Genomic DNA, 26175 nt, shown 5'->3' on the forward strand with positions numbered 1-26175 from the left:
GGGCACATCCACGTGCTATGTGTGCAAAGGGAGTGTGTACACACATGAGGGGCACACACACACAAGATTTCATGTATTTCTGCTTCCCTCACGTGGCTTCTCTCTCACTTCCCCTTTTCACCCCAAAACACAGTTTTCCTCTCATCTAGGATCACTTTCCATGCACCACATCCCCACGTCTGCAGAAAAGCCCAACATGACACCAACCATTTTGAGAGGATTGAGGTTTTTATTGCATTTAAGGTTACTCTTTTAAATCCTCACCTCTACCCGGTCTCCACCACCCACCGCTTCCTGAAGCCAGGGAGGAATTTCCCAGCTTAGCTCTGGTTTTAGTGTCCTGTGGATCCACATCCAGGGGATGGGGAAAGAGCTGGGACAGGAGCACACACACAGCGGTCATGGCAAAGCTGCTTATGGGACAGAAGTGTGGATTAAACACCAGAGAGCTTAAGACATCTGAATTTGATCATATGGCTGCATCCCCTGTGTTTGGATGGAGACAAGGAACAATTCCTTCCCCAAAGGGTGCTCAGGCATTGGAACAGGCTGCCCAGGGCAGGGCTGCAGGCACCGTCCCTGCAAGTGTTCACACACCGTGGAGACAAGGCCTCAGTGCCGTGGGGCAGTGGTGGCCTTGGCAGTGCCAGGAATGGTTGGACTGGATGAGCTTAAAGGGCTTTTCCAACCTGGCTGATTCTGTGATTTTACCAGGACACACCAGGCTGGCAAAGAACTTGGTGAAGCTTCATCATGCAGCCAAAACCTCACAGTGGTGTTTTGGATGGGGAGCACAGGGTCTCCTTTCAAATGACTTCAGTATCTGGGAAGGCTGCTTATCATGGAATGGTTTGGGTTGGAAGGGACCTTAAAGCTCCTCCAGTTCCAACCCCTGCCACGGGCAGGGACACCTTCCACTAGAGCAGCTTGCTCCAAGCCCCTGTGTCCAACCTGGCCTTGAACACTGCCAGGGATGGGGCAGCCACAGCTTCTCTGGGCACCCTGTGCCAGCGCCTCAGCACCCTCACAGGGAAGAGCTTCTGCCTCATCTCCCCTGTTTCAGTTTGAACCCATCACCCCCTGTCCTATCACTCCAGTCCCTGATGAAGAGTCCTTCTCCAGCATCCTTGTAGCCCCCTTCAGACACTGGAAGCTGCTCTGAAGTCTCCACGCAGCTTCTCTTCTCCAGGATCAACAGCCCCAACTTTCTCAGCCTGTCTCCACACTGGAGGTGCTCCAGGCCCTGCTCATCCTTGTGGCCTCCTCTGGACTTGCTCCAACAGCTCCATGTCCGCATGTTGAGGGCACCAGAACTGCACACAGTGCTGCAAGTGCAGTCTCAGAGAGCAGAATGGAGGGGCAGGATCAGAGGGACTTCATCTCAGCCACATCCTACAAGACAGAAGCACGAAGTCTCCCCTGTGGCTGCAGGACCCCGAGTGTTTGCAGGACCCCATCATGCACCGGTGTTGCGCTGGTGTCACAGCCCAGCACTGAAGCCGTGTACCGGCTGCTGGGCTCCTCTCCAAGCTGCCTTCAGCACCTCGTGGCAGCAAGCCCGGCTCCTGGGCTTCCTCCCAGGGAGCAGCCGCCTGCTCTGTCTCTCCATAGGAGGTGTGTGCCGGGAATACGACTGGGATTCACACACACACACTGCTGAGCTCTTCCCTGCGGCATGCTCTGTGGGCACAAAGGTGTCTGACCCCCTTGTTCCTACCTTGCAGTGAGTGACCAACAGCAGAAGCAGGCAGAAAGACACGAAGGGCTCTTCCCTGGGCTGATTCTGAATCCATTTGCCTTTTCTAATGTCCTTTTGTACCTGATCTTCTGCACTAACAGCAGCCAGTTTGTTTTTGTGCACCCTTTTACTGCCTGAGGGGCAGATCTAAATGAAGGATAAATCACAGAATGATTTGGGTTGGAAGCGACCTTAAAGCTCCTCCAGTTTCAACCCCTGCCATGGGCAGGGACACCTTCCACTAGAGCAGCTTGCTCCAAGCCCCTGTGTCCAACCTGGCCTTCAACACTGCCAGGGATGGAGTGGCCACAACACATGACAGACAGTGCTGGAGCTGTGCCATTACATCTCACTTTTGGATGCAAGTGCAGTGCCCCAGCTCCCCCTCCCAGGTGGGCAGACCCTCTGCTATTGTACAGAAGCTAGGGACAGGCACTGGGAAATACTGTCACTTGTTTTCTCCTAAAAGCTTACATTCACAAGCAATCTGAACTCATCAGCACGGTATTGGAGGAAACACCTCCTTCGTGGTTTGCTAAAATCATGGGAAGTGGGAATAAAGCAGCTCCTTGCATTTACTGGGTTTGCTGTGTGGAAGCCAGGGCCAGATTTATGGAAGGATTCAGGATCGTTAGAGAAATAAAGCCACTTCCTCACCTGCCCAGGGGCTGATGCGGCTCCCACCATCCCACACCATTAACACCTTCCAGCATTAGTTCATTTTCCCTCTGTGGTGGTGAAGAACGCCCTTCACCAACAGAGAAACAGGACAGGGGAACACTGACAAAACCCAGGTCTTTGTAGGCACATTTGGAAGAGTCTTAAGATGCTTCCAAACCCCTCGCCTCCCCCTCTTACAGCCCTCCTATGAGCACACAGCCTCTTCTCATGCAATGCATGCCAGGAGAGGAGAAGAGGCCCTAACCCTGCTGCTAAAGCTGTTTAGTTCAAGAGGAGCACGGCACTGTTGTCGCTCTGGCTTAGGATCATCACAGCCAGTTCTGCTCCAGGGACCATGGGGTGGGAATTCCTCATTCCAGCACAGCTCAGCAACATCTTAACGCCACTGGGGAGCACATGGGTTGTGCATTAAACCTTAACATGAGCGCCACGGCTTGGGCTCGTGTTATAGCCCAGCTTGCTCAGTTATAGGCCTGATTTTTAGGATCTGCTATCATCAGACCTGCAGAATCCTGTTGGGTTTTATGTCCTGATATTACCTACAGACAGGGGTGTGCCATGGGTCTATGCAAAAATGACCTTATCGTTCCAGATACATACAAATAAAACCAAAGAGCAACAGGAGCTCTCACCTTCACATGTATTCCAGGCCATTAGAGACATATTGGCTACATTAAATATTAACCCATTTCCTTATACACTTCAAAAAAACCCCTGATTATCTGTGAAGTTCATCAGTGATGAGAAGTGCCAAGCAAGACCGGAGTAACAAATCCCTCTGTTTTCCACTCTGATCCAAAGACCCATGATGTCATTGTAAGGTTGAGGTCTTACTATTGACTTCAGATGCCTCTGGGATCCACAAGAAACAGGCTGATGCAGCTTGAAGGCTCCCTGCGTTTGTCCTCTGCAGCTCAAACCAGATGACGAGTCACCAAGGGCTCATTGCTCATGCTCAGCCTCACTCAGGGGCTATCATAAGAGGTGGCCACTCAAAGCAACTGAAGAGACTAGTAGTGAGCAGGTCTATAAAGGGCTATAAAAATCAATGCTTCAGGTGCATCTTCTCCCTCAGGATGTCCATTGTATGTCTACATCCCAGTAAACTCTAGCCTAGGAGACATCCCAGGAGGTTCAAACCATGCAGGTGCTCAGAAGTCATCTAACAGTAGCCCATAGGGCATATTCCTTGGTTATCCTGCACGGAGCTGGGGCCTTAGCTGTTTGTATGTGCTGGGTGCTGCACAAGAAGAGGTGAAGTTCAGCCCTGAAATGTGGAAATGAAAGAACAATCACAAATTTACAATAGGGTCAGCACAGGAGTGTGATAGCCCAGACCCATTGCATCCCTTTTTTTTGGGATAATCCTATTTAAAGCATGCTTCCGTCCATGGCAGTGTTCAGGGCCAGGTTGGATGGGGCTTGAAGCAAGCTGCTCTAGTGGAAGATGTCCCTGCCTGTGGCAGGGGGCTGGAACTGGATGGGCTTTAAGGTCCCTTCCAACACAAACCAGGCTGGGACTCTGACTATCATTTTGAGATAATCCTATTTAAAACACATTTTCTCCCATACTTCCCAAGTGTCAAACTGTTTCTCTGATCAATCCTTGGGCAAAAATACCCTCATTTTAAACAGGTTTGCTTAAATCTGAACAGTTTTTAAGTGATAACTAACATACCACACTGAGATCAGACAGCCTTCTCTTTCCTATTACATCTCATGTGCTGACATTTGCATCTTCGAAAACCTGGATGACATCCGGCTTCCTTGCAAGCTGCCGAGCCAGCATGCCTGTGCTATCCGGGGTGTCCTGCAGCCCAGCGTGGAGCAGGATCCGTGTGGCATCCGCCTGCTGCCCAGCACAGGCCACATGTAGAGCTGTGGGGGGACAAGATGGTGTTGGTTGATGAGAAGCTACCCATGACCTGGCTTCAGTGTGTGCTGGGCTGCACCCCCAGAGTGTGAGCAGCAGCTCAGAGAGGGGATCCTGCCCCTCTGCTGCGCTCTGGGGAGAACCCCCCTGCAGTCCTGATCCAGTTCTGGGGCAGCAGCACAAGAGGGACGTGGAGCTGCTGGAGTGAGGCCAGAGGAGGCCATGGAGATGCTGCGAGGGCTGGAGCAGCTCTGCTCTGGAGCCAGGCTGAGAGAGCTGGGCTGGGGCAGCCTGGAGAAGAGAAGGCTCCTGAAGGGGAGACCTCAGAGCAGCTCCAGTGCCTGAAGGGGCTACAGGAAAGCTGGAGAGGGGCTTTGGACAAGGGCCTGTAGGGACAGGCCAAGGGGAATGGCTTTAACCTGCCCGAGGGGAGACTGAGATGAGCTCTTAGGCAGAAGCTCTTCCCTGTGAGGGTGCTGAGGCGCTGGCACAGGGTGCCCAGAGAAGCTGTGGCTGCCCCATCCCTGGCAGTGCTCAAGGCCAGGTTGGACACAGGGGCTTGGAGCAAGCTGCTCTAGTGGAAGGTGTCCCTGCCCATGGCAGGGGTTGGAATTGGATCAGCTTTAAGCCCTTCCAACCCAAACCATTCCATGCTTTTGTGCCAACACGGAAGCTGAGATTGCCCTGTGGGTTTGGCCTCAGCCTGCTCCAGATGCAAGTATCCGATTTGCGTAGAAGGAAACCAAGCCAGCCAAGGGAACAGAGGGTGAAAGATGACTTTTCCCAGTTGCAACACCCAGCCAAGCACAAGGAATGGCACAGCAGGACTCAGCTTCTGCAGCCATGCATGCCTACAGCAGGAATGGGATGACTAAACCTGCACAATCAGGGGCCAGTCCCTTACGAAGGTCCCTCTCCAGCATCCTTGTAGCCCCCTTCGGACACTGGAAGCTGCTCTGAGGTCTCCAGGCAGCTTCTCTTCTCCAGGCTCAACAGCCCCAATGTTCTCAGCCTGTCTCCACATGGGAGTGCTCCAGCCCCCTTACAGCAAAGGTGCTGGGCAGCTGACAGGCACAAGGAGCCACTGCAAATGTGGACATGTTCAGAAGGGCTCAGCTTTACTCCCCGAGGCACTGAAGGGGGAAGGTGGTCACCACTGAAGCGTGGCATGAAGCAAACCTGACAAATGGGGAAGTTGCCAATCTCAGCAATAGCTGAAACCATTTATATATGGGGGAGGGTTTGTCAGAGGGAGACGTGATAAAAGAGATGCCTGAGACTCTCACGCTGGGAATGCCAACTCCCTGGCATTACTATAGCAACTATATTCACGTTCAAGCTCTCATTATTTGCTATAAGCCATTACTAGGCAGTTTGCTGAGGAATTGAGGCTCGAGAGCTTGTGGAATCCTATTTGTCTGCCCATCCTAATGGTTTCAAAGTGGCTAATTTCAACCCAATCTGATGGCCAGGCAGGAGTATCAAAGACATGAACGTCCTGAGAGTTCCATACAAAAGAAGCAGCTGGGTACAGAGAAATTAGCATCTGGGTTCTATCCCCCCAGGGAAAGGCCCAGAGCAGGCCCGACCATGCAATTCAGCATCAGAAGTCCAGCAGGAAGAGAGACAGTGAGTGAAAGCTGCAAAGAAAACCCCCAGGCTTCACACGTCAGGCTGCTCCAAGAGCCTTTTGTATACATGCTTCTAGCATCTCCTCACAGACACAGTGTGGGCTGCTTTGAGGTTGGGCTTGTTATTAAAGCTCGCTCTTGCTGTCATACAGAGGGTGACCAAATAGCTCAGAGGAGCCTTACCTGAACGGCTCTTCCCATCCTTTGCATGGACATCAGCACCGAGGGACAGCAGTGTCTGGATGGTGCGTACATGTCCTTCCTGCAGCGGCGAGCACAGACACAAGGAAGAGTCAGCAATGTGCAATTCCCAATTATGCATGTAACAGAAATAACACAGGCCTGAAGAGAAAGAAGGCCACAAGGGAGCTGGTCCTAACTGCATATGGCAGCAGGAAGGGCATAGACACAAACCCAACCTGTCATGGTCAGATGTGTGGCTACTAGGAGCTGCTCCAGGCTCCAAAGGAAATCAGGGTCATAGAATCCCTGACTGGTTTGTGTTGGGAAGGGCCTTAAAGCTCATCCAACTCCAACCCCTGCCACAGGCAGGGACACCTTCCACTAGAGCGGCTTGCTCCAGGCCCCTGTGTCCAACCTGGCCTTGAACACTGCCAGGGATGGGGCAGCCACAACTTCTCTGGGCACCCTCACAAGGGAGAACATCTGCCTTTTATCCAGCCTGAACTTCCCCTGTTTCAGTTTGAACCCATCACCCCTTGTCCTGTCACTGCAGTCCCCGACGAAGAGTCCCTTTCCAGCACCCTTGTAGTCCCCTTCAGACACCGGAAGGCTGCTATGAGGTCACCAAGCAGCTTGTCTTATTTTCCATCAGGGCTATTAGCTAGGGATGGTCCAGGTACAGCAGACACACTGCTGTTATCCCATGGGAGGTGGCCAGAGAGATGCCGCCAGGCACCTTCTGCATCCCTTCCACTGGCAGCCCATGAGAGGAGTTGGAATTTGACCCTCAGTCAGTGTGCCTACACATCTTGCATGGCCCTGGAAGCAATTTCAATCCAGCAAGAGGCATCCCAGGAGCATAACTGAAACAGGGGAAGTTCAGGTTAGATATAAGGAAGAAGTTCTTCCCTGTGAGGGTGCTGAGGCGCTGGCAAAGGGTACTCAGAGAAGCTGTGGCTGCCCCATCCCTGGCAGTGTTCAAGGCCAGGTTGGACACAGGGGCTTGGAGCAAGCTGCTCTAGTGGAAGGTGTTGGAACTGGATGATCTGAAGGTCCTTTCCAACCCAAACCATTCTGGGATTTTACCATTTTCTCTGCAAACAACGCTTTAAAATCAAAAGTGTTCAATTATGTCCAATAGTGCTTAAAATCACATCACAGTGCAGAGCTGTCTGTGGTGGTGGTAGCTCCGCCACCAAACACTGAGCAATGCTTTGGCAGGGCACATGTGATAGACACACAACCTAGTCCAGATCCAGGCAGCTCCAGATCTGCTTTTAGACCTGTAGATCCTGTATGATCCTTCTGATCGTGGTCCACAGATCCACCTTGCACAGCTAGAGGCATGAGGAATTGTGGTGGATTGGCTTGTCAAAAAGGGGCACATAGATATGCTGCAGCTGGTGGAGCAGGAATGTGGTAAACACCACAATCAGCAGGTTTAAGACCAGGAGGAGGACGGAACAGCGAATCTTCACCAAGGACACAGCATCCTCGGAAAGTTACATTGTATCTAGCAGAATATGTACAACCTGATTAGAAACCATAAACAGTGTCCTTGGAAAGCTACATTGTATCTAACAAAATATGTGTGACCTAGTTAGAAACCATATAAATAGGTGTTAAGACTTGCAATAAACGAAGCTTGCTGTTAACTCATATTGAGTCGTCCAAGTCTCCCTTTCACGACAAGGAATCAGGAGGATTGTCTCCCAGTGTGGCTCTGGAGGAGTTAATGCACAAAGGACCTCGGAGAACAGGGTGACACAACCTAAAGATGTTTCTTAACAGCAATTAGGGCACTAATTTGTCCCCTGATCCTGCCTTTGCCTCTCCAGTCCTCACTGCCAGTCAAGTAACTCAATTAAACTGCTTTTAACTTCAGCAGGTCCCGTAAGTTGAGAATCCCTGACTTCTCCTCCAGAATTGGTCACCAGCTGTTAAAAGGACCAAATGTCAGCAAAAAGCCCTGTTTTCCTACACTGTAAAATCACTTCAAGTACCACAAGGACCTAGAAGACCTCCTACTGAGGTGCACTGCAGCTCAGGGAACAGAACTTGCTCCTTACAAGAGAGGCATTGAGGCGCTGGAGTGGGACCAGAGAAGGGCAGTGGAGCTGGTGCAGGGCCTGGAGCCCAAGTGTGATGGGGAACAGCTGAGGGATCTGGGGGGTTCAGTCTGGAGAAGAGAAGGCTCAGGGGGGACCTGATGGCTCCTTACAAGTGCCTGACAGGAGGATGGAGCCAGGAGGGGCTGGGCTCTGCTCCCAAGGAACAAGGGATGGGACAAGAGGAACCGGCCTCAAGCTGCACCAGGGCAGGTTTAGATGGAGCTGAGGAACAATTCCTGCCCCAGAGGGTGCTCAGGCATTGGAACAGGCTGCCCAGGACAGGGCTGCAGGCACCGTCCCTGCAAGTGTTCACACACCACAGAGACGAGGCCACAGTGCCATGGGTCAGTGGTGGCTTTGGCAGCGCTGGGGAGCGGTTGGACTGGATGAGCTTAAAGGGCTTTTCTAAAAAAGGTGATTCCATGATCCTATGATGTGAACTGCTGCGCATCCCACAGCACCCTCAGCACCAGCATCTCCTCAAGGATTACTCCGGTATCTGTAACTCCCTGTGAGCAGAAGCGGAACACCACACTCACTCACACACCATCACCACCCACAGCGTCCTCTGCCTTCCCTCTGCCAGCAGCCAATTTAAAATGCAGCAGGGGAAGATGCAACACAGCCCCCACAGCCCTCCTCTCCGCTCCCTTCTCCGTAAATAAACGCTCTCTCCCTGAATAACACGCCTGACTTTGTAATGATGGCTTCAGTGCAATGAATTAGTCTTTGTTGTGTAGTATGAGAATGGAAGGCTCTTATTTTTAGCCCTAACACCCCCTCTTTCCCCCTCCCATCATCATCATACGACTCAGTAGCATCTTCCCCTCCCCTGCTCAAGGCTCCCATTTGCCTGCTGTATGTAGCAAAGACAGTGAGCCAGGAGCTGCTTTAGCTGCCACAGCCTTGGCAGCAAACTGAGTTGAAAGCATGATTTGATTTTCATGTATTTATAAATGCAAAGTAATAAGAACTAAAAACCCCATCAACCCACCAGCCAAACAAATGATGCTGTAAATATAAAGTGACACTGAGCCTCGGGAAGGAAGAGAAACCCATCAAATCTCTCCCCAAGACAGAGCTGGGATCTTCTCCAAGGCACATTATACTCCCCAATAGCCTTGCTGTTGAACGCACCCTTGGCAACCAAAAGGGCTTTCAACATGGTTTCTTAGAGCACGAGGAAGAGAAGCTGGGAGAAAGGCCTCTTTTGTGGGAGCCAGCAAATGGCCCAGCTGGGTCCTGCTGGAAGAGAATGCTGTTGCCAGCACTCCAAGTAAGTGTCATTGATGCTTTTGTGGGAGCGGGGTGCTGGGTTGTGCTGCTTCGTTCCCACTACAAGTCTAGACTGGGCTCTGAATGCTGCATGTTAGAGCTCACAGGGTTTAACATGCAGGGATCCGAGCAGGGACCTCCCCTTGCTGCTGGCAGCCAGCATGCTCCACACTGCTGTGACAGCACCAAGCATAAGGGAGGCAGCAGGCTCCCAGGAGGGATCCTGGTTCGTGCTTTTGGGATGGGCTCTGCACTCACAGGGAGCGTTGCAGGATCCACAGCACATCAGGACCCACTTCCCACACAGATATGAGATGGGAGGAGGAGAAAGCTCAAACAACACCCACTGCCTGGAATTCAAAACAGCTCCAGAGTGAAGGACACAGATAAGCACCAGGAGCTCCCTCCGCCCCTTCTCCTCTCCTTTCTCATGTCTGGCCATGGACAGACCAGATTCCAGCCTACTGGGACAAACGACTGCTGTTTCACAGCACATCTTCTGTCCAGGAAGCTGCTGATACGGAGAGTGGCTGCTGACCCACTGGGACCCAAACCACCAGGGCTGAAGACAGACAAAGAAATCAGAGCAGCATTCCACTCACGTCTCTTTCGCCAGGTAAGTGAGGAGACACTGGTGAAGAGCTGCCCACAGCTCATGTGGTGTTGGTACCAACAGCTCCCAACAATCAGCATGCTGGACTCTCTTCTGCATAACCTGCAGGTCAAAGGAGGTGATCCTGCCCCTCTACTCTGCTCTCATAAGACCCCACTTGCAGCACTGTGTGCAGTTCTGGTGTCCCCAACATCAGAAGGACATGGAGCTGCTGGAGCAAGTCCAGAGGAGGCCACGAAGATGTTCAGGGGCTGGAGCAGCTCCTGTATGGAGACAGGCTGAGAACATTGGGGCTGTTGAGCCTGGAGAAGAGAAGCTGCGTGGAGACCTCAGAGCAGCTTCCAGTGTCTGAAGAGGGCTACAAGGATGCTGGAGAGGGGCTCTTCATCAGTGACTGGAGTGATAGGACAAGGGGTGATGGGTTCAAACTGAAACAGGGGAAGTTCAGGTTAGATCTTAGGCAGAAGTTCTCCCCTGTGAGGGTGCTGAGGCGCTGGCACAGGGTGCCCGGAGAAGCTGTGGCTGCCCCATCCCTGGCAGTGTTCAAGGCCAGGCTGGACTCAGGGGCTTGGAGCAAGCTGCTCTAGTGGAACTTGTCCCTGCCCGTGGCAGGAGGTTGGAACTGGAGGAGCTTTAAGCTCCCTTCCCTACACTACGCACTTTGGTCCAAAGGCAGTGGACTGGAAGAGTAACACTCATCAGAGGGTGGGTCAAGCCCTATCCAAGGCACAGCCAACTGGATGAGTTGTGAGTCGAGACCCATCACCACCCACCTCCACTCCTGCACAGTCATGTGCAAGGCAGGAGGGCTCATTAACCCTCAGCACAGTCAGTGGTGTAGGCAGGAGGGTGGTGAACAGAGCAACTGATACTCACTATCCCTGTGCAGATAGGTGGACACACTTCATGAGGGTCTAAAACCCATTAAACAGGGTATGGGACTGGTCAGGAGCAGAAAGACAGTGACAGACAATGAGCTGAAGTGTAAATCCTCCATCAGAGATGAACACTGAAGCCAGCCTGGTTTAGATGCCTGCTTGTAGCACAACAAACTGGCAGAGATGCTGTAGAGGGACAAACCTTGGCTGCATAGTGCAGTGCTGTGAGCTGCAGGGCTGTCGCTCTCTCATTGACATCAACACCCAGCTCAGAGACAACAAACTGGATGGCTTCATCCTGTGCTGTAACTGCTGCTCGGTGCAGAGCTTGAGCACCCAGTGCATCCATGGCTGTAGGACAGGCCTGGAATAGGGGAAGAGGGAAAGGGAAAGCAATGAACAGCTTGGCCAAACCTTCAAGGACAATCACAGCTGGATCAGAATCCTGTCTGCTTGCCATGGCCATGGTGATGAACACGTGGGGTGTCCCCAGCAGGACCACTTGCTGTTGGTGGCACCACAATTTGCAGACCGAAGCAGGCTTTCTGCTAGGGCTTAAGAGATAAGCAAAACTAGCACCAAAAAAGAGCAAAGCCCACTCTCTCTTCTGCTGGAGCACATACAATGGGGTTTAACTCTTCAAACCATCAAGAAACAACCCATCTCCAACTGCTGTGCTAGTGGAGAAACAGCTGAAAATGGGTAGAGACAGGGAGATGGGTGGATGACCTTATGAGATCTCTTCTGTGAGTCTCTGACCATCAACCACGACACTAAATCAAGAAGGATAACAGAAGTAATACACAGTGAGTACACTCATCTTAGAGGGTATAATCCAGCCTCTTGAAGTCTAGTGGGCCTGACTCATGGCTTTATAATCCTAAAAGGTAGCAACACTGCCATTAGTGTTTCCAGCGCTGCTTCATGGCACTAAGCCAGGGCATCACAAGGAGGAAATCAAATCAACTGTTCCATCTTCACTGCCTGAAACGTGGGACTATGAATGTATGTACTATGAATGTAACCATCCTTCACAAGTGTTTCATCCTGTAAGGGCCAGATGAGTAAAAACAAGCACATGAACATCTGAAGCCAGCAAACATCTATGCACTCAAACACAACGTGGGCATCAAACCATCTCTGTGTTACAGCTGAGCAAATCCAAAGCTTGTGCTCTTGAGAAGTGTGGTACCCCCTTCCCTGGCCTGCTCTGTGCCATGCTGGGGGCACAGGTGGCCAATTCCACCTCCCAGTGTGGCACAAACAGATTGAATCCATGATTCTATGACTGGTTTTGCCATCCTGCCAGGCCAGTCCACGTGCACTGTTTCACAACGGTGCCCAGTGGACACCAGAGCTGCGCAAGGGAGAGGCAAAGCAGACAAAGAGGCACAACCCCACCTCTGTGGTGGGCTCCAGCCATCTCACAGCAATCCAGCAGGCAATAAGAAGGCAGTGGTCAGGTTCCTGCTATGTACAACTGACTCTGCTGACATCCCTTTAGGCCTTGTGTGCCGCAGGAAACCAGGGATTACTGGGAGATAACACAGGAACAGCAGCTGCCACGAGAGAGTGAGGCAGAGCCGGACATCACGGTGTTATCCACCCTCAGCTCTGCCACCAGAGCCACCACACTGAGCCCTGGCACTCCCCAGTGCTGGTGTTGGCTTTGACACAGCAAATCCTGTCCCCTCCTGCCACTGCCTTGTGTCTCCATCCCCATTCACCAGCTACAGGGACATATCTCTACCACAGGGCGAGATCTGCACTACAAGTCCTGGTGCTCCTCTCCAGGGGGAATTCCTCTTCTTTTGCAATTCACTTCTTTACACGTTGGGAATCTGCTCCATGGGAACACATGGATTACCTGTCCTGGCAGTTCTGGGTCAGGTCCTGGAGGAGGGAGCTGAGGTTTCTGGCACCTACCTGGTGTTTTTCCAGGAGCAGCTGGGCAATGCTGACGTGCCCGTTCTGGATAGCATCCATAAAGGGAGTGACTCCACATTTATCCCTGCTGTCAGGTTTGTAGTGACACCTGGGAGGGAAGGAAAAAGCCAGGATAAAGTTGTTGTTGGCTCCAAAATCCTTCCTGCATGAGTCGCTTTGCATTGGTGGGGTGGGAGACTATTGGTGGATGGGTTTGGAAATGGCATATACCATGGATAAACCTATCTCAGTGCCTTATGGCCTGGATGTGGTATGCGGGGTTTTCTGAGGTCAGAGATCTGGTATTCAGCTAATGCAGCTTGCTACAGGAAAGCCAAGGCTCTACAGATGACTTCCCTTGCCTCCCAAACCCAGGATGTTTTTGGGGTAAGAGGCAGAGGACAAAGCCATATCCTCATGTAACACCACCCCATACAAACTCAAAGTCCAGAGATCTCACTCAGGTTAAAGCTCCATTGAAATAAGGCTGAATTAAAATGCAAAGCCTGGCTCAGATCACAGGAATATGATTATGCTGGGCCAACCCTGGCCAGGAATTAAGGCTGGGATGAGCTGGTTAAGAGGAGCCATGGTTGTGATGCCCAGGGAAAGCTGCTCCAGCTCTGGCAGTGCTGGCTTGGAAGGTCTCAGGGTCAGGATGAGACTTAAAACTGATTTAAGCCTTTTCACAGCAGTATCCTGGGAGCTACAGCCTGAGGGCTAAGCCCAGCCTGGTGGGGTTCAGTCTGGAGAAGGCTCAGGGGGGACCTGATCGCTCCCTACAAGTGCCTGACAGGAGGATGGAGCCAGGAGGGGCTGGGCTCTGCTCCCAGGGAACAAGGGATGGGACAAGAGGAACCGGCCTCAAGCTGCACCAGGGCAGGTTTAGATGGAGCTGAGGAACAATTCCTGCCCCAGAGGGTGCTCAGGCATTGGAACAGGCTGCCCAGGGGAGGGCTGCAGTCACCATCCCTGGAGGTATTTAAAAGATGTGTAGATATGGCTCTTGGGGACATGGGTCAGTGGTGGCCTTGGCAGTGCTGGGAACGGTTGGACTGGATGAGCTTAAAGGGCTTTTCCAACCCAGTTGATTCTGTGATTCTATGGGTCTGGTGCAGCTGCACCCAGAACTGAGCTGTCAGAAAAGTGTTTTGTTGTTATCGTGTGGCCTCGGACACGCTGGGGATGAATCAGCACAGAAAAGGAGCCGTTACACAACCAGGGTTTATGTCATAGCCAAGTCAGAGCCCATCCGGAGAGCATCCGCGTCTCAGAGGGCTCTAACCAGCTGTGACAATCCCAGAGGAAATGGACACAGCCTCGGGATCGAATGCAGGGCAGCTGTGCAGCCAGGCTTCCTGAACTGTATGAATGCCTTTTTGTGTCCTGGTGGCTGGAGTGAGCCTGGCAGTGGATGGGAGGTGGGGAAGAGCTGGGAGGATTCCTGCTTACCGCTCCAGGAGCAGCTCCACAACATCAGAACAGCCGTGCATCGCTATGAGAGAGAGAAACGCCACTGATTTATGCTTTCATGCCATACAGTGAAACGTAATCAACTTTCTGACCCTTTTGGCTTACTGACAATGAGGGAAAGGCTTCCAAGAGGCTTTATATTCAAAGCTTTGGGGTTTTTCTCCATATCTCGAGCCTTCCCTTTCCCTGATCCTATAGGAAAACATCAGATAAACCACAGAAAAGGCACCATTTGCCTCTACCTGCTGAGTACAAGCAATTAAGCTGACACAAAGATCGCTTCTTGCAAGTATTTGTTAATCTCTGGAGTGAAATCTGGGAGAAGGAGGATGAACACAGAGTAAGGAGCTGCTGAAGAGATGGATGGTATTTCCAGCCCCTTCTCAGCAGCTACTCATCACTCCCATCTCATCATCCTAATGAAGCTTCCTCACCCAGACAGCAGCATCTCTGAGGAAAAACAACAACAGTGGGGGAGGATTTGAACATCAGGCACTGATAATAAAACCCAACCACACTGACATTGTATTACAGTGATGGTGATGTAGTATTACACATTGTATTACCACAATGTCAGGACAACCTTGATCTGCCTTTTTGGCTTCCCCCCTCCCCGCCTTCAGGTCATTTTGCAAACCAAATGAAACACATTAAAGGCAAAACCCCAGCAAACCAAGCCCAGAGCTGCTACAAGAGGCTATTAACTGTGTGTGAGGCAAGAACGGCCCTCGCACATGTGTCTTACCAGCAATAACCTTCAGACACAGCTGCACAATAGCTGCTCTCTGGAAACCCAAGGAAGGGCTCTCACCCTCCCAGATCTTGGCCATTTGCTCTCTTTGCCGCAGGCTACAGATACATGAAGCAGCAAAGCTTAAGGAACCAACATGAAAAAGGATTGCACAGGGGAGAAAATTAGGCAGGGATAACTGTGCCAGGAAGCCAGCTGGCCTGGTCACGGGTTAATGTGCTCATATCCATACCCTTGGGATGTCAACTCATTGAGGCAGCACTTGGTCTTGACATGATTTCCCCCAGCATCAACTCCAGCCCCTTGCCCATATCCCTGCCTCAGGAGCAGTATCAATGTAACTGGGCTTTATGGTGGGGTGTGTAGAGTTGCTGGCACCAGCACCCACCCAGCAGCAGCCTCCAGCATCATCCTGGGTTATAACCATGCTAGGAACAAAGGTGGTTTAAGCAGCTCCAAGCTTTCCCACTGCCCAGTTGCCCTCCCACCGGCTGCTGCACCCCCACCTTGTGTTCCAGGTCTAATCTGGATCAGTGAAATAACCAGGAATCAACCCAAATGATGGCATGAGGGCTTGGCCACAGCGGAAATCAAACACAGGAGGGGACACAGAGGGGAGAACACCTCTACGAAGCAGTGAGAACTGGGTGCTGGATCCCACCATCACTGTCTGTACCCCCATATCCCAAGCGCTATGAGGCAGGGAGGAGACTAAGCTCAAGCTCAGAAGCACTCCTCAGGACAGGGCTCATCCTGCTCCTGACCCTATCCTCAGACCCTCAACCCCCAGACTGTGTGGGGAGAAGGTTGAGAGGGGACTGTGAGCCCAGCTAACCAGCCCAGACATGGAAACACAAGAGCTGGGATTAAGAGGGGCAGGAGAACACGCAGATACACAAGGATTAGCATCCCATTCACACAACCTGCTCCTCGCCACCCAGCCTGAAAACATCAAGCAACTCATCATCATTCCCAGGTCAAACACAAGGACTAAGGCACAGTCAATGCTCCTGGGCTGGGGCTGTCACAGCTGATGAACACAGGGTGGCTACTGAGGGTTGGAGAAGGAATGGGAGCGACAGGGAGGAGCAACATACCCAACAGATTCATTACAGCACAGCAGGGGTCTCCTCACAACACTTCTTGTCTTTCCAGAGAGCCAAGCCCTATTAAATCCTTTAGGAAATGAGTTTCCATAGCTGCAGGTTTGAGCAGTGGCTTCTCACACTCAACCTGCAAAGACACTGCCAAGCCCTGGGGCACACATCCTGATCCCTACACATGTTTCAGATTTAGGTCAGCCTCCTCCTCTATGCATCCTCCAGCCCTGAGCCTGCCCCACAATGTCATAGAGTCATAGAACAGTTAGGGTTGGAAAGGACCTTAAGATCATCCAGTTCCAACCCCCCTGCCACAGGCAGGGACACCTCACACTAAACCATCCCACCCAAGGCTTCATCCAACCTGGCCTTGAACACTGCCAGGGATGGAGCACTCACAACCCCCCTGGGCAACCCATTCCAGTGCCTCACCACCCTAACAGGAAAGAATTTCCTCCTTATATCCAATCTAAACTTTTCCTGTTTAAGTTTTAATCCGTTACCCGTTGTCCTGTCACTACAGTCCCTGACGAAGAGTCCCTCCCCAGCATCCCTATAGGTCCCCTTCAGGTACTGGAAGGCTGCTATGAGGTCTCCACGCAGCCTTCTCTTCTCCAGGCTGAACAGCCCCAACTTCCTCAGCCTGTCTTCATACGGGAGGTGCTCCAGTCCCCTGATCATCCTCGTGGCCTCCTCTGGACTTGTTCCAACAGTTCCATGTCCTTTCTATGTTGAGGACACCAGAACTGCACACAATACTCCAGGTGTCACCTTGACTTGGTGTCACACACCTCTCCCATGACTCTCCAACCTCACTGCAGCTCTTGAGGGCAGAGCTAAAGGGATTTAAGCTCTGGGAACATCCATGCTTTACCTGCACTGCCTAACTCAAATGAGTTTGGGGGAAACCAGACCAAATACTCTCTAAGACAGAACCAACTTAATTCTGCATTGGGCCATTCAACTTATTAAGACTCGGATAACTTAACTGAGGCCCATCTTGTGCATCATCCATGAATTATGGATGGATTCATTAACATGAATCACTCCATCTCAAAGATAAAAAAGTCAGAAAGCCAGAAACCAAATGCAACCATTCAGCCAACTGTGCCCTTCTGCTCCCCACCACGCCTGATGTCATTTGAGGTTCTTCAAACCAGTTCACTCCCTTGATGTGTCCTTTAAAACCAATGAAAAGGGCAGAGAAGGGGGACTCGACAACCCTAACAACAGCACCCGAGTATTCCCAGCAGGGACAATCCTTTCCCTTTGCAGAAAGGCAACCTGGATTTCTCACTAGATACAACCTCCTTATGTGAGAATAGCATGACCTGTGATGATTCTTCTTGAGGTTATGCCTGGAGACCCCATATCTCTTCTGACTGCTGATTTGGACAAGGGGTAACAGGTTCAAACTTAAACAAGGGAAGTCTAGATTGGATATAAGGAGGAAGATCTTTACTGTTAGGGTGGTGAGGCACTGGAATGGGTTATCCAGGGAAGCTGTGAGTGCTCCATCCCTGGTGGTGTACAACGCCAGGTTGGACAGAGCCTTGGGTGACATGGTTTAGCGTGAGGTGTCCCTGCCCGTGGCAGGGGGGATGGAACTGGATGACCTTAAGGTCCTTTCCAGCCCTCGCTAGTCTATGATTTGATAATGACCTAATCCAGCAAGTACTTAGAGGAAAAAAGATCATTTTGAGAGGTATTTCTCTTACAAAACCTTACAACAAGATAAAGCAAACTGTTACAACTGGACCTCAACAGGCAGATCCCCAAAAGTGCCTCTCAACAGCTCTGCTGCTTTCAGGACATTTAAAGTGCCAGGATATGCTTGGAGCCTCGTAGATGTTCTGAGCCATGGGAGCTTGGGCATATCTGCCCCAGGGAGGCAGAGATGGAGACCAAGACCCTGCTCCAAGGAGGCCAAAGTCAGTGGGACACCATGAGTGCTCCGGGGATGGATCCACCGTTCCCAAGAGAACTGTTACCACAAAAACATGGCCTGAGCACAGGCAAAACCCACTGAAACGGGAACTGAGGATCCCCCAACCTCACAAACTCAGTCTTTGGTGCACCATTAAGAACCACGAAAGCTAATTCTTGCTATTTATGTCAAAGCAACTAAAATGAGTGCTTGTCCTGAGGTGAAACCCTGCGAAGAGGCAGCAGAGCACTGACCTTCAGAGAGGCAAGTTTCCCACTAACTCCCACCATTATCCTCTTTCATTTAATTGCAATAACTTCATATTTAATTGCTTCCCTGTGGTTTTGTATCAGGACAGGCCACACTTTGCTTTTCCAAACTAAACATAAACCAAAAAAACAGCCTTTTTTGGTTTTCCATTGCCCCCCCTCTTCTCATCTAACCTATCTGATGGCAATGGGGTACTCTTACCTGCTGTGTGCAGAGGTGTTCTCTTTATCGTGCTCTCCGTGTCCCAGCTGCATGGGGACACGTCCAGCAGGTACCTGAGGACCTGGGGATGGCCCTCCCGGCTCGCAATGTGGAAGCAATTCCAGCCATCCTTATTCTTCAGCAGTGGGTTGGCTCCGTGCTCCACAAGAGCTTTGATCACCTCCAGGTTCTTCCTGGTACAAGCCATCATGAGGGGAGTCCTGAGAGAAAAAGGAGGCAAACAGAATAACCTGAGACATGGTGCCCTAAGAACCTGATGGCTTTTGATCCTCTACTGACAGGCAGTAGGAAACTTTGCTGGCTGAAGGAGCAAGAGAAGCCTCTGGGAGACCTTAGAGCAGCTCCAGTGCCTAAAGGGGCTACAGGAAACCTGGGGAGGGGCTTTGGACAAGGGCATGGAGGGACAGGCCAAGGGGAATGGCTTTAACCTGCCAGAGGGGAGACTGAGATGAGCTCTTAGGCAGAAGCTCTTCCCTGTGAGGGTGCTGAGGTGCTGGCACAGGGTGCCCAGAGAAGCTGTGGCTGCCCCATCCCTGGCAGTGCTCAAGGCCAGGTTGGACACAGGGGCTTGGAGCAAGCTGCTCCAGTGGAAGGTGTCCCTGCCCGTGGCAGGGGTTGGAACTGGATGGGCTTTAAGGTCCCTTCCAACCCAACCATTCCATGATGCTGAATGACACCTCCTGCACCCAAACCCATTCCAGGTATCCCTCCACCTCACACCCAAGCAGTCTCCTACCAGTCTGCCTTCTTCAAGCAGTCCACGCTGGCTCCTCTCTCCAGGAGGAAGGACACGCACTCCTCATGGCCCATGGAGGCTGCTTCATGGAGGGGTCTTTTGTAGTCGCCGTTGACCACCTCAACATCCATGCCCAGGTCCTCCACCAGGAAGGTGAGGACATCCCGGTGCCCGTAGCGGGCAGCGTGGTGCAGGAGTGTGTCCCCCAGGCGCCCATAGCGCCAGGGCTGCAATTCCAGGTCCACGGCATTGTCCGGATGCAGCTCATCCCGGAGGAGATCCAGGCGTCCCTCCTGCACCAGCCGGAGGAGCCGCCTCTGCTTCTCCCCTTCCGCCACGGCTGGAGATCTGGGGGAAAAGAGGGAAAAATCAGGACGCTGGTTTCAATCCGATGGCTGCTGCCTGGGGTGGGATGGACCGAGATCGCCTTTTCCCATAGGAGAAACAGAATCCAGCCTCTAGCTCCAGAAACAACACGAATTCCTTTGTTCCATCAGTAAATCCACAAACTGGCTTCTCCCTCAGGATAACCAGAAATTCCCTTGGGAAGAGTGGAAAGTGGACCATCCTTTAGGAGAAATAGAAACTGCTTTATCCCTTAGGAAAACACATTTAATTTTCCCTCAGGAAAACCGGGAAGAGGTTTGTGCCTCTGGAAAACCAGGAATTTCATTTTCAGTCTGGAAGCTTAGAAACTAGCCTTTCCCTTAAGAAAAACAGAATCTCTTTCTCCTTAGGAAAACCAGAAATGCCCTTTTCCCTTAGGAAAAATAGGAACTGGCTGCTCCCTTGGGAAAAACAGAAATTCCCTTTTCCCTCAGGAGCAACAGAAAATGCCTTTCCTGTGGTAAAGACAGAAACCAACTTCTCCTCCTGGAAAACCTGACGTTTCCAAAGGGAAAAAGAAGTTCTTTCCCCATAGGAAAACCAGAAAGGGGCTCTCTCTCAGGAAACCCGAACATTTCCATCAGGAAAAACAGAAACCCAGCTCCCCCTCCAGGAAACCTGAAATTCCCTTTTCTTCAGGAAAACCAGGAACCAGCCTCCTCCTACAGCGAAAACACAAACTTCCTTTTCCCTTGGGAAAGCAAGCAGCTAGCTGCTTCCGCAGGGAAAAGCGACCTTCCCCTTTCCATCTGGAAAAGCAGGATTTGGTCCCTCCCTTAGGAAAACCAGGAATTTCCATTTCCCCTCAGGAAAATTGAAATACTCCTTTTCAGAAAATCACCTGCGCCCCCAGGAAACCCAGAAACCCACCTCTCCTTCAGGAACACCGGGATGTTCCCGTTTCCTCTGGAAAACCACTCATTTCCCTCGGGAAAGCCGGAAGCCCCCTTACCCTTCGGGAAAACCTTTTCCCCTCCCGAAAACCGGGAATTTTCCTTCTCCCCGCGGGAAAACCCGCAACTCCCGTTTCCCTCCGTAAATCCAGGATCCGGCCTTTCCCTCCGGCGCCGTGACGTCACACCGGGAATACCAGGAAGAGGAGGGAAGCGGCCCCACTGCGTTGTTTACTTCCCGAACTCTGAAGTGCCGCGCCATTGGACATCGTCACTCTCTGTGCGGTTTCTGATTGGTCAATAGGGTTAAGAGAGGCGGGGCCTGCGGTAGGGCCGGGCCAGACGCGTTCTCTTATTGGTGGATAGGGCGAAAATGGGCGGGGTTGGCGGAATCGCGCGGGAAGTGAGGGAGCGGTGGCGGCTATGGGGGGGGAAGGTGGGGCTAAGGCTGAATGGGGCCCCCCGGTAATGGGGGGGCTCCGTAGTTGTGGGGGGGCCTTGGCAGTGGATGGAGGTCGATAATGGGAAGGGATTGGGGATAGGGGTGTCCTTGGCATCGGGGCATTTGGCACTGGGGGGAGCTTGGCCTGGGGAGGGGTTGGTAATGGGCGGCCTTGATAACGGGAGGAGCTTGGTAATGGGGGGGTCTCCTCGGCGTTGGGGAGACTTTGTTATGGGGACCGTTGGTATTGCGGTGGGTTCATAATGGGGGGCCTTGGTAATGGGTGTCTTTAACAATGAGGGGGCCCTTGGCATGGCGGTGGGGGGGCTTGATAATAGGGGGAGGCTCCTTAACACTGGAGGGTTTGCAGTAAGGGGAACCATTGGTATTGAGGCTGATCCTCTCACTTCGCAGCTGGAGTAACTTCGGCTCTGCACCCCGTCGTGCTCCTCAGTGATAGAAGCCATGAATGGTGATGGGGCTTTGTAACGCAACGACTGCGCAGCACGTGTGTCATCTGCTGTCACCAATGGGAAGACTGGAGAAAAGGGGAAAAACATGAGTGCAGGTGAAGCATGAGTGGGCCGTGGGATCCCAGACTGATTTGGGTTAAAGGGACCTTGGAGCTCACCCAGTTCCAACCCCTGCCACGGGCAGGGACCCCTTCCACTGGAGCAGCTTGCTCCAAGCCCCTGTGTCCAACCTGGCCTTGAGCACTGCCAGGGATGGGGCAGCCGCAGCTTCTCTGGGCACCCTGTGCCAGCGCCTCAGCACCCTCACAGGGAAGAGCTTCTGCCTAAGAGCTCATCTCAGTCTCCCCTCGGGCAGGTTAAAGCCATTCCCCTTGGCCTGTCCCTACAGGCCCTTGTCCCAAGCCCCTCTCCAGCTTTCCTGCAGCCCCTTTAGGCACTGGAGCTGCTCTAAGGTCTCCCCTTCAGGAGCCTTCTCTTGTCCAGGCTGCCCCAGCCCAGCTCTCTCAGCCTGGCTCCAGAGCAGAGCTGCTCCAGCCCTCGCAGCATCTCCATGGCCTCCTCTGGCCTCTCTCCACCAGCTCCACGTCCCTCTTGTGCTGCTGCCCCAGAGCTGGATCAGGACTGCAGGGTAGCTGCTCCCTGCTGCTCACGCTCTGGGTGTGCAGGACATGGGTTATCTTGTGTTGGGTTTGTGCACTTGAACCCTCTGCCATGGTCGTGGCATGAGGGGTTTTGCTGTCCTGGGGTCAAGGGAGCAGTGGTTTTGCCCTCAGTTCTGATGTTGTGCAAGACCTTTCTGTGTCTCGTGGCTCCAGGACTGGACTGAGCTGGCTCCTCAGCTCTGACATCTGCAGTCTCTGTGTGCTTCAGAGAACTGGGGGCCTTCAATGCTTCGCGCTACTTAATCCAAAAGAAGGTTTTCATTTTGGGTGAGAAAAACCATTTTGAAGTAGAATGAAAGAATCAAAGAATTTTTTAGGTTGGAAAAGACCTTGAAGCTCATCGAGGCCAACCATTAACCCATGTCCCTGAGTATCACAGGACTGTCTTGCGTTGCTTTTTATCTTCTCCTTGCCTCATTTGCTGTTGCAAGGCTCATTTGCTGTGTTCTGAGGAGCATGGAGTCGGAAAACAGCCTTTCTGCTGTGCTGACGTGGCTGAACGGGAGGAAGCAGCGTCATGAACTGACCTTTGGATCCTGCTGGATGGTATCAGTCCATCACTTGTGGCTGCCATAGACACGTTAGAGAACTTTATCCTCTGCACCATGGCGTAGTAGGGAAGTAGAAGTGAACCTGCATGAGCAGTGCTCTGCTGGCAGCTCTGTCAGGAGGGAGCCCATCCTGTGCCGTTGTTTTGGGTTTCCCCATGAGTGTTTGTGGTAGCAGTGAGTTGCATTCTGTGTTCCTTTCCTGCTGGCTGCCCTGTGCATGGAAGAGAGGAGCTCGTGCACGTTTCAAGTAAGGTTTTCTTAACTCTTCACACAGATTTGTGCTGCTTCTTACCCGTCCTCATGGGGAAGTGCTGTGCTGTGAGGGGGTTGTGATTCCTCTGTAGCAGAGGATCCCAGCTGGATCTGTTCGTGAGAGGCTCAAGTTTGTGTGTTTGAATGTTGACTCTGAGCTTCCTTGGGCAGATCACTGTTGTGTGATGGCACAGTTCAGCCTTCATAGTCTGCCTCAATATCCTCCTAATGTTACTTTGCTGTTACACAACCGCTGTTGGTATTATATGGTATTATAGAGAGAGCCACAAAGCTTGCAAGGGTTCTGGTTTTATGTTGTCCCCTTTTGTTCTGAAGCCTTGTACAATTCAGGAGAGGGGACCTGGGGTGAAGTTGCTGTTGCAGTGACTGCAGATGTGTGACCCTGATGTGATGCATTGCCCTCCTTAGCTCCTCAGCAGAGCACTGTATGAACTTCTGTTGTGACCATATCTTGGGCTGCACCAAAAGAAGTGTGAGCAGCAGCTCAAAGGAGGGGGTCCTGCCCCTCTGTTCTGCTCTCATGAGACCCCACTTGCAGCACTGTGTGCAGTTCTGGTGACCCCAACATCAGAAGGATGTGGAGCTGTTGGAGCAAGTCCAGAGGAGGCCACAAGGATGAGCAGGGGCTGGAGCACCTCCCGTATGGAGACAGGCTGAGAACATTGGGGCTGTTGAGCCTGGAGAAGAGAAACTGCGTGGAGACCTCAGAGCAGCTTCCAGTGTCTGAAGGGGGCTACAAGGATGCTGGAGAAGGGCTCTTCTTCAGGGGCTGTAGTGATAGGACAAGGGGTGATGGGTTCAAACTGAAACAGGAGAAGTCCAGGTTGGAGATAAGGCAGAAGCTCTTCCCTGTGAGGGTGCTGAGGCGCTGGCACAGGGTGCCCAGAGAAGCTGTGGCTGCCCCATCCCTGGCAGTGTTGGACACAGGGGCTTGGAGCAACCTGGTCTAGTGGAAGGTGTCCCTGCCCGTGGCAGGGGGTTGGGACTGGAGGAGCTTTAAGGTCCCTTCCAACCCAAACCAGTCTGTGACTTATTTGGAGAAACTTCTAGCTGAAGCTCCAAAGGAAAACTGTTTTTATGCCTCTGTCAGAGCCATGGGGTTTATTCTGTTCTTTGCTGACACTTTGGGGTCTGTTTTTTGTTGCATGTTGGCAAAGCAGAGAAGAGGTTCAAGAAAACCCACCTGACAGCCCAGGACTGCGAAGCTCTTGCTGAAGGTTCATCTTCCCTGACGCAGCCTTTGAGTCAAAGCCAAAGCAGAGGGGATGTAAACAGGGGCCTCCATCCCAGCCACCGGACACGGAGACATGGAGGAGGTACCGGTTTTGGGTGCTTTGAAGGCTGAGGGGTTTGGGGAGAGCAGTGCTGGTAGTACGGTGTGGAGCAAGAGGGCATTGTGTAATCCATCCCTGAGCTTGTGCTGGTTGGAATCATGGAGTCCCAGCTTGAAGGGACCTCAGGGATCAGCTGTCCCAACCTTTCTTGGCAAAGCACGATGTAGACATGATGTCCCAGCACCCTGTCCAGCCCAATCTTAGCAATGTTCATGTTGGGGAATCCACCACTTCCTTAGGGACATTATTCCAATGGGTGATTGTTCTCATGGTGGAAAATTCTCCTCTTGTGTCCAGCTGGAATCTCCCCAGGAGTAACTTGTGCCATCACCCCTTGTCGTTTCCATGGGACTTCTTTTACAAAGGGAGTCCCCATCCTCTTTGTATCACCCTTTAAATACTGGATGGTGGGGATAAGATCTCCCTGAGCCGCCTTCTCTCCAGGCTGAGCAGCCCCAGTTCTCTCAGCCTTTCCTCACATGCTTCCCAGTCCTTGGATCTTTTTTGTGGCCTGTCTCCAGCCTGTCCACATCTCTTTTGTAGAGCAGGGACCAAAACTGAGACAGTGGGGACCAAAACTGAAGGACCAAAACTGAAGTAGTGCCAAGTAAGTGAGTGCAAATAGAAGACATTGGTTGGCTTTGAGTGTTGCATGGCAAAACTGGGGTTAATCTCTGCCTCTGCAAAACCAGGTAGCTAGAGAAAGAGATTCCATGACTGCTTCCCTCTATGGGGGTCAAGTTTGTCTTTGCATGTGTTTAGTCTCTCCTCACAACAGAAATGCCACCATGTCTCTGGTGTTGAGCTGTTGGAGACTACCTGTGAAGAACAGCAGCTGTCCCTGAGGAACACTCCTGTTAGAAACTATTAATGATGTGACTCCTGCTTCTGGATACTCTTTAGGATTGTTATTAACTAATAATGAGCTGATAAGGTATATGGGATGCTCAGGTGTTGCTGATATTAATGATCTGCAGCTTTCCTGGGAGTGGGGAACATTGGGATACCCAGCTTGGAGATGCTACACACACGTGTGGCTGAGGAGACAGGTAGAAAGCAAAGAAGAGCTATATCCTAAATCATTCCTCAGTGCCTTGGTCACTGTGGAGATGAGACTTAGGAGCATTGTGGTGTTTCACTGGGATGCTTGGGAATCTCTCTATACCTTGGTGTAAGGTGACTCACTTCACAGATTGAAGTGAGGCTGGATGAGACATCAGTCCTGGACTCTGTGTTCAGACTTCTCCATTTCATACCAGTGATACCTTTGACTGTCTCACTTTAAAATAACTCATTATCTTGGATGCTGCAGGATTTAGGCTATTGAACACGAGCATTCCCCGTTCATTTTAGGTAGTGTCTTTCAAATCAGACCTCTTTCAGCTTCACCTTCAGGAGCATCCTGAAGCATCAAGCATCAGCAGTTGCTGCTTGTGATTTGTTTCTTCTCGAGTTGCTTCTCAGGCAAGCATCAAGGTATTTTGGGATTAGGACAGACGAATCCTATCAGTGCTGATAACTCTAGGCTGTGCGCTGCAGGGACTGTGTGGCTGTCAGGAAGGAAAGGCTTCTGAGAGCAGTCTCTTGCCAAGTTTTAGTTTCCTTTATTGTCCCCAGTGCAGCCAGGCAAGAAATCACTGTTTATCCTTTTAAAGGCATTGGTCTTTCTTATACCATGGTAGGAGCAGCAGAGGCTTGGTGTTGTGACCTTCTCATGGTGCAGAGTAGTTAAACCTTGAAGCTCTTCTAATATCTTAGTGTGCTTCTCACTC

The 26175-nt window shown here is 51.8% G+C and overlaps 2 protein-coding genes across 9 annotated transcripts in view; one reads left to right on the forward strand and one right to left on the reverse strand.

Moving 5' to 3' along the window:
* Positions 1 to 1056: 1056 nt before the first annotated feature.
* ANKRD16 (ankyrin repeat domain 16) lies at positions 1057 to 20930 on the reverse strand. 3 transcript variants are annotated; one of them, XM_065674974.1, is made up of 9 exons: positions 20728 to 20930; positions 19389 to 19736; positions 18632 to 18852; positions 14362 to 14404; positions 12910 to 13018; positions 11186 to 11347; positions 6107 to 6185; positions 4098 to 4297; positions 1057 to 1392 (listed from the first exon to the last, which is right to left on the reverse strand). In XM_065674974.1, exons 1-8 carry the CDS (start codon positions 20928 to 20930, stop codon positions 4137 to 4139), a joined length of 1326 nt encoding a protein of 441 aa, XP_065531046.1. In that variant the 3' UTR covers positions 1057 to 1392; positions 4098 to 4136. The 3 variants fall into 3 exon arrangements, with proteins under 3 accessions (XP_065531046.1, XP_065530965.1, XP_065531116.1); XM_065674893.1 differs by lacking the exon at positions 1057 to 1392 and adding an exon at positions 3046 to 3686; XM_065675044.1 differs by lacking the exons at positions 1057 to 1392; positions 4098 to 4297 and adding an exon at positions 3046 to 3686.
* A 123-nt stretch (positions 20931 to 21053) lies between these two features.
* Positions 21054 to 26175, forward strand: part of FBH1 (F-box DNA helicase 1) — a 31037-nt gene continuing 25915 nt past the window's right edge. For 2 of the 6 annotated variants that reach the window (XM_065675169.1, XM_065675412.1), the window contains exons 1-2: positions 21448 to 21678; positions 24230 to 24385. In XM_065675169.1, coding sequence (XP_065531241.1) covers positions 21669 to 21678; positions 24230 to 24385 — 166 coding nt within the window. In that variant the 5' untranslated portion in view covers positions 21448 to 21668. Of the gene's footprint in view, positions 21072 to 21163; positions 21183 to 21447; positions 21679 to 24229; positions 24386 to 26175 lie in introns of those variants that run through there. The other 4 variants (XM_065675243.1, XM_065675325.1, XM_065675497.1 and 1 more) reach the window with 4 other exon arrangements.

This window comes from Lathamus discolor, chromosome 1 (assembly GCF_037157495.1).
Source record: "Lathamus discolor isolate bLatDis1 chromosome 1, bLatDis1.hap1, whole genome shotgun sequence".
NCBI lineage: Eukaryota > Metazoa > Chordata > Aves > Psittaciformes > Psittacidae > Lathamus > Lathamus discolor.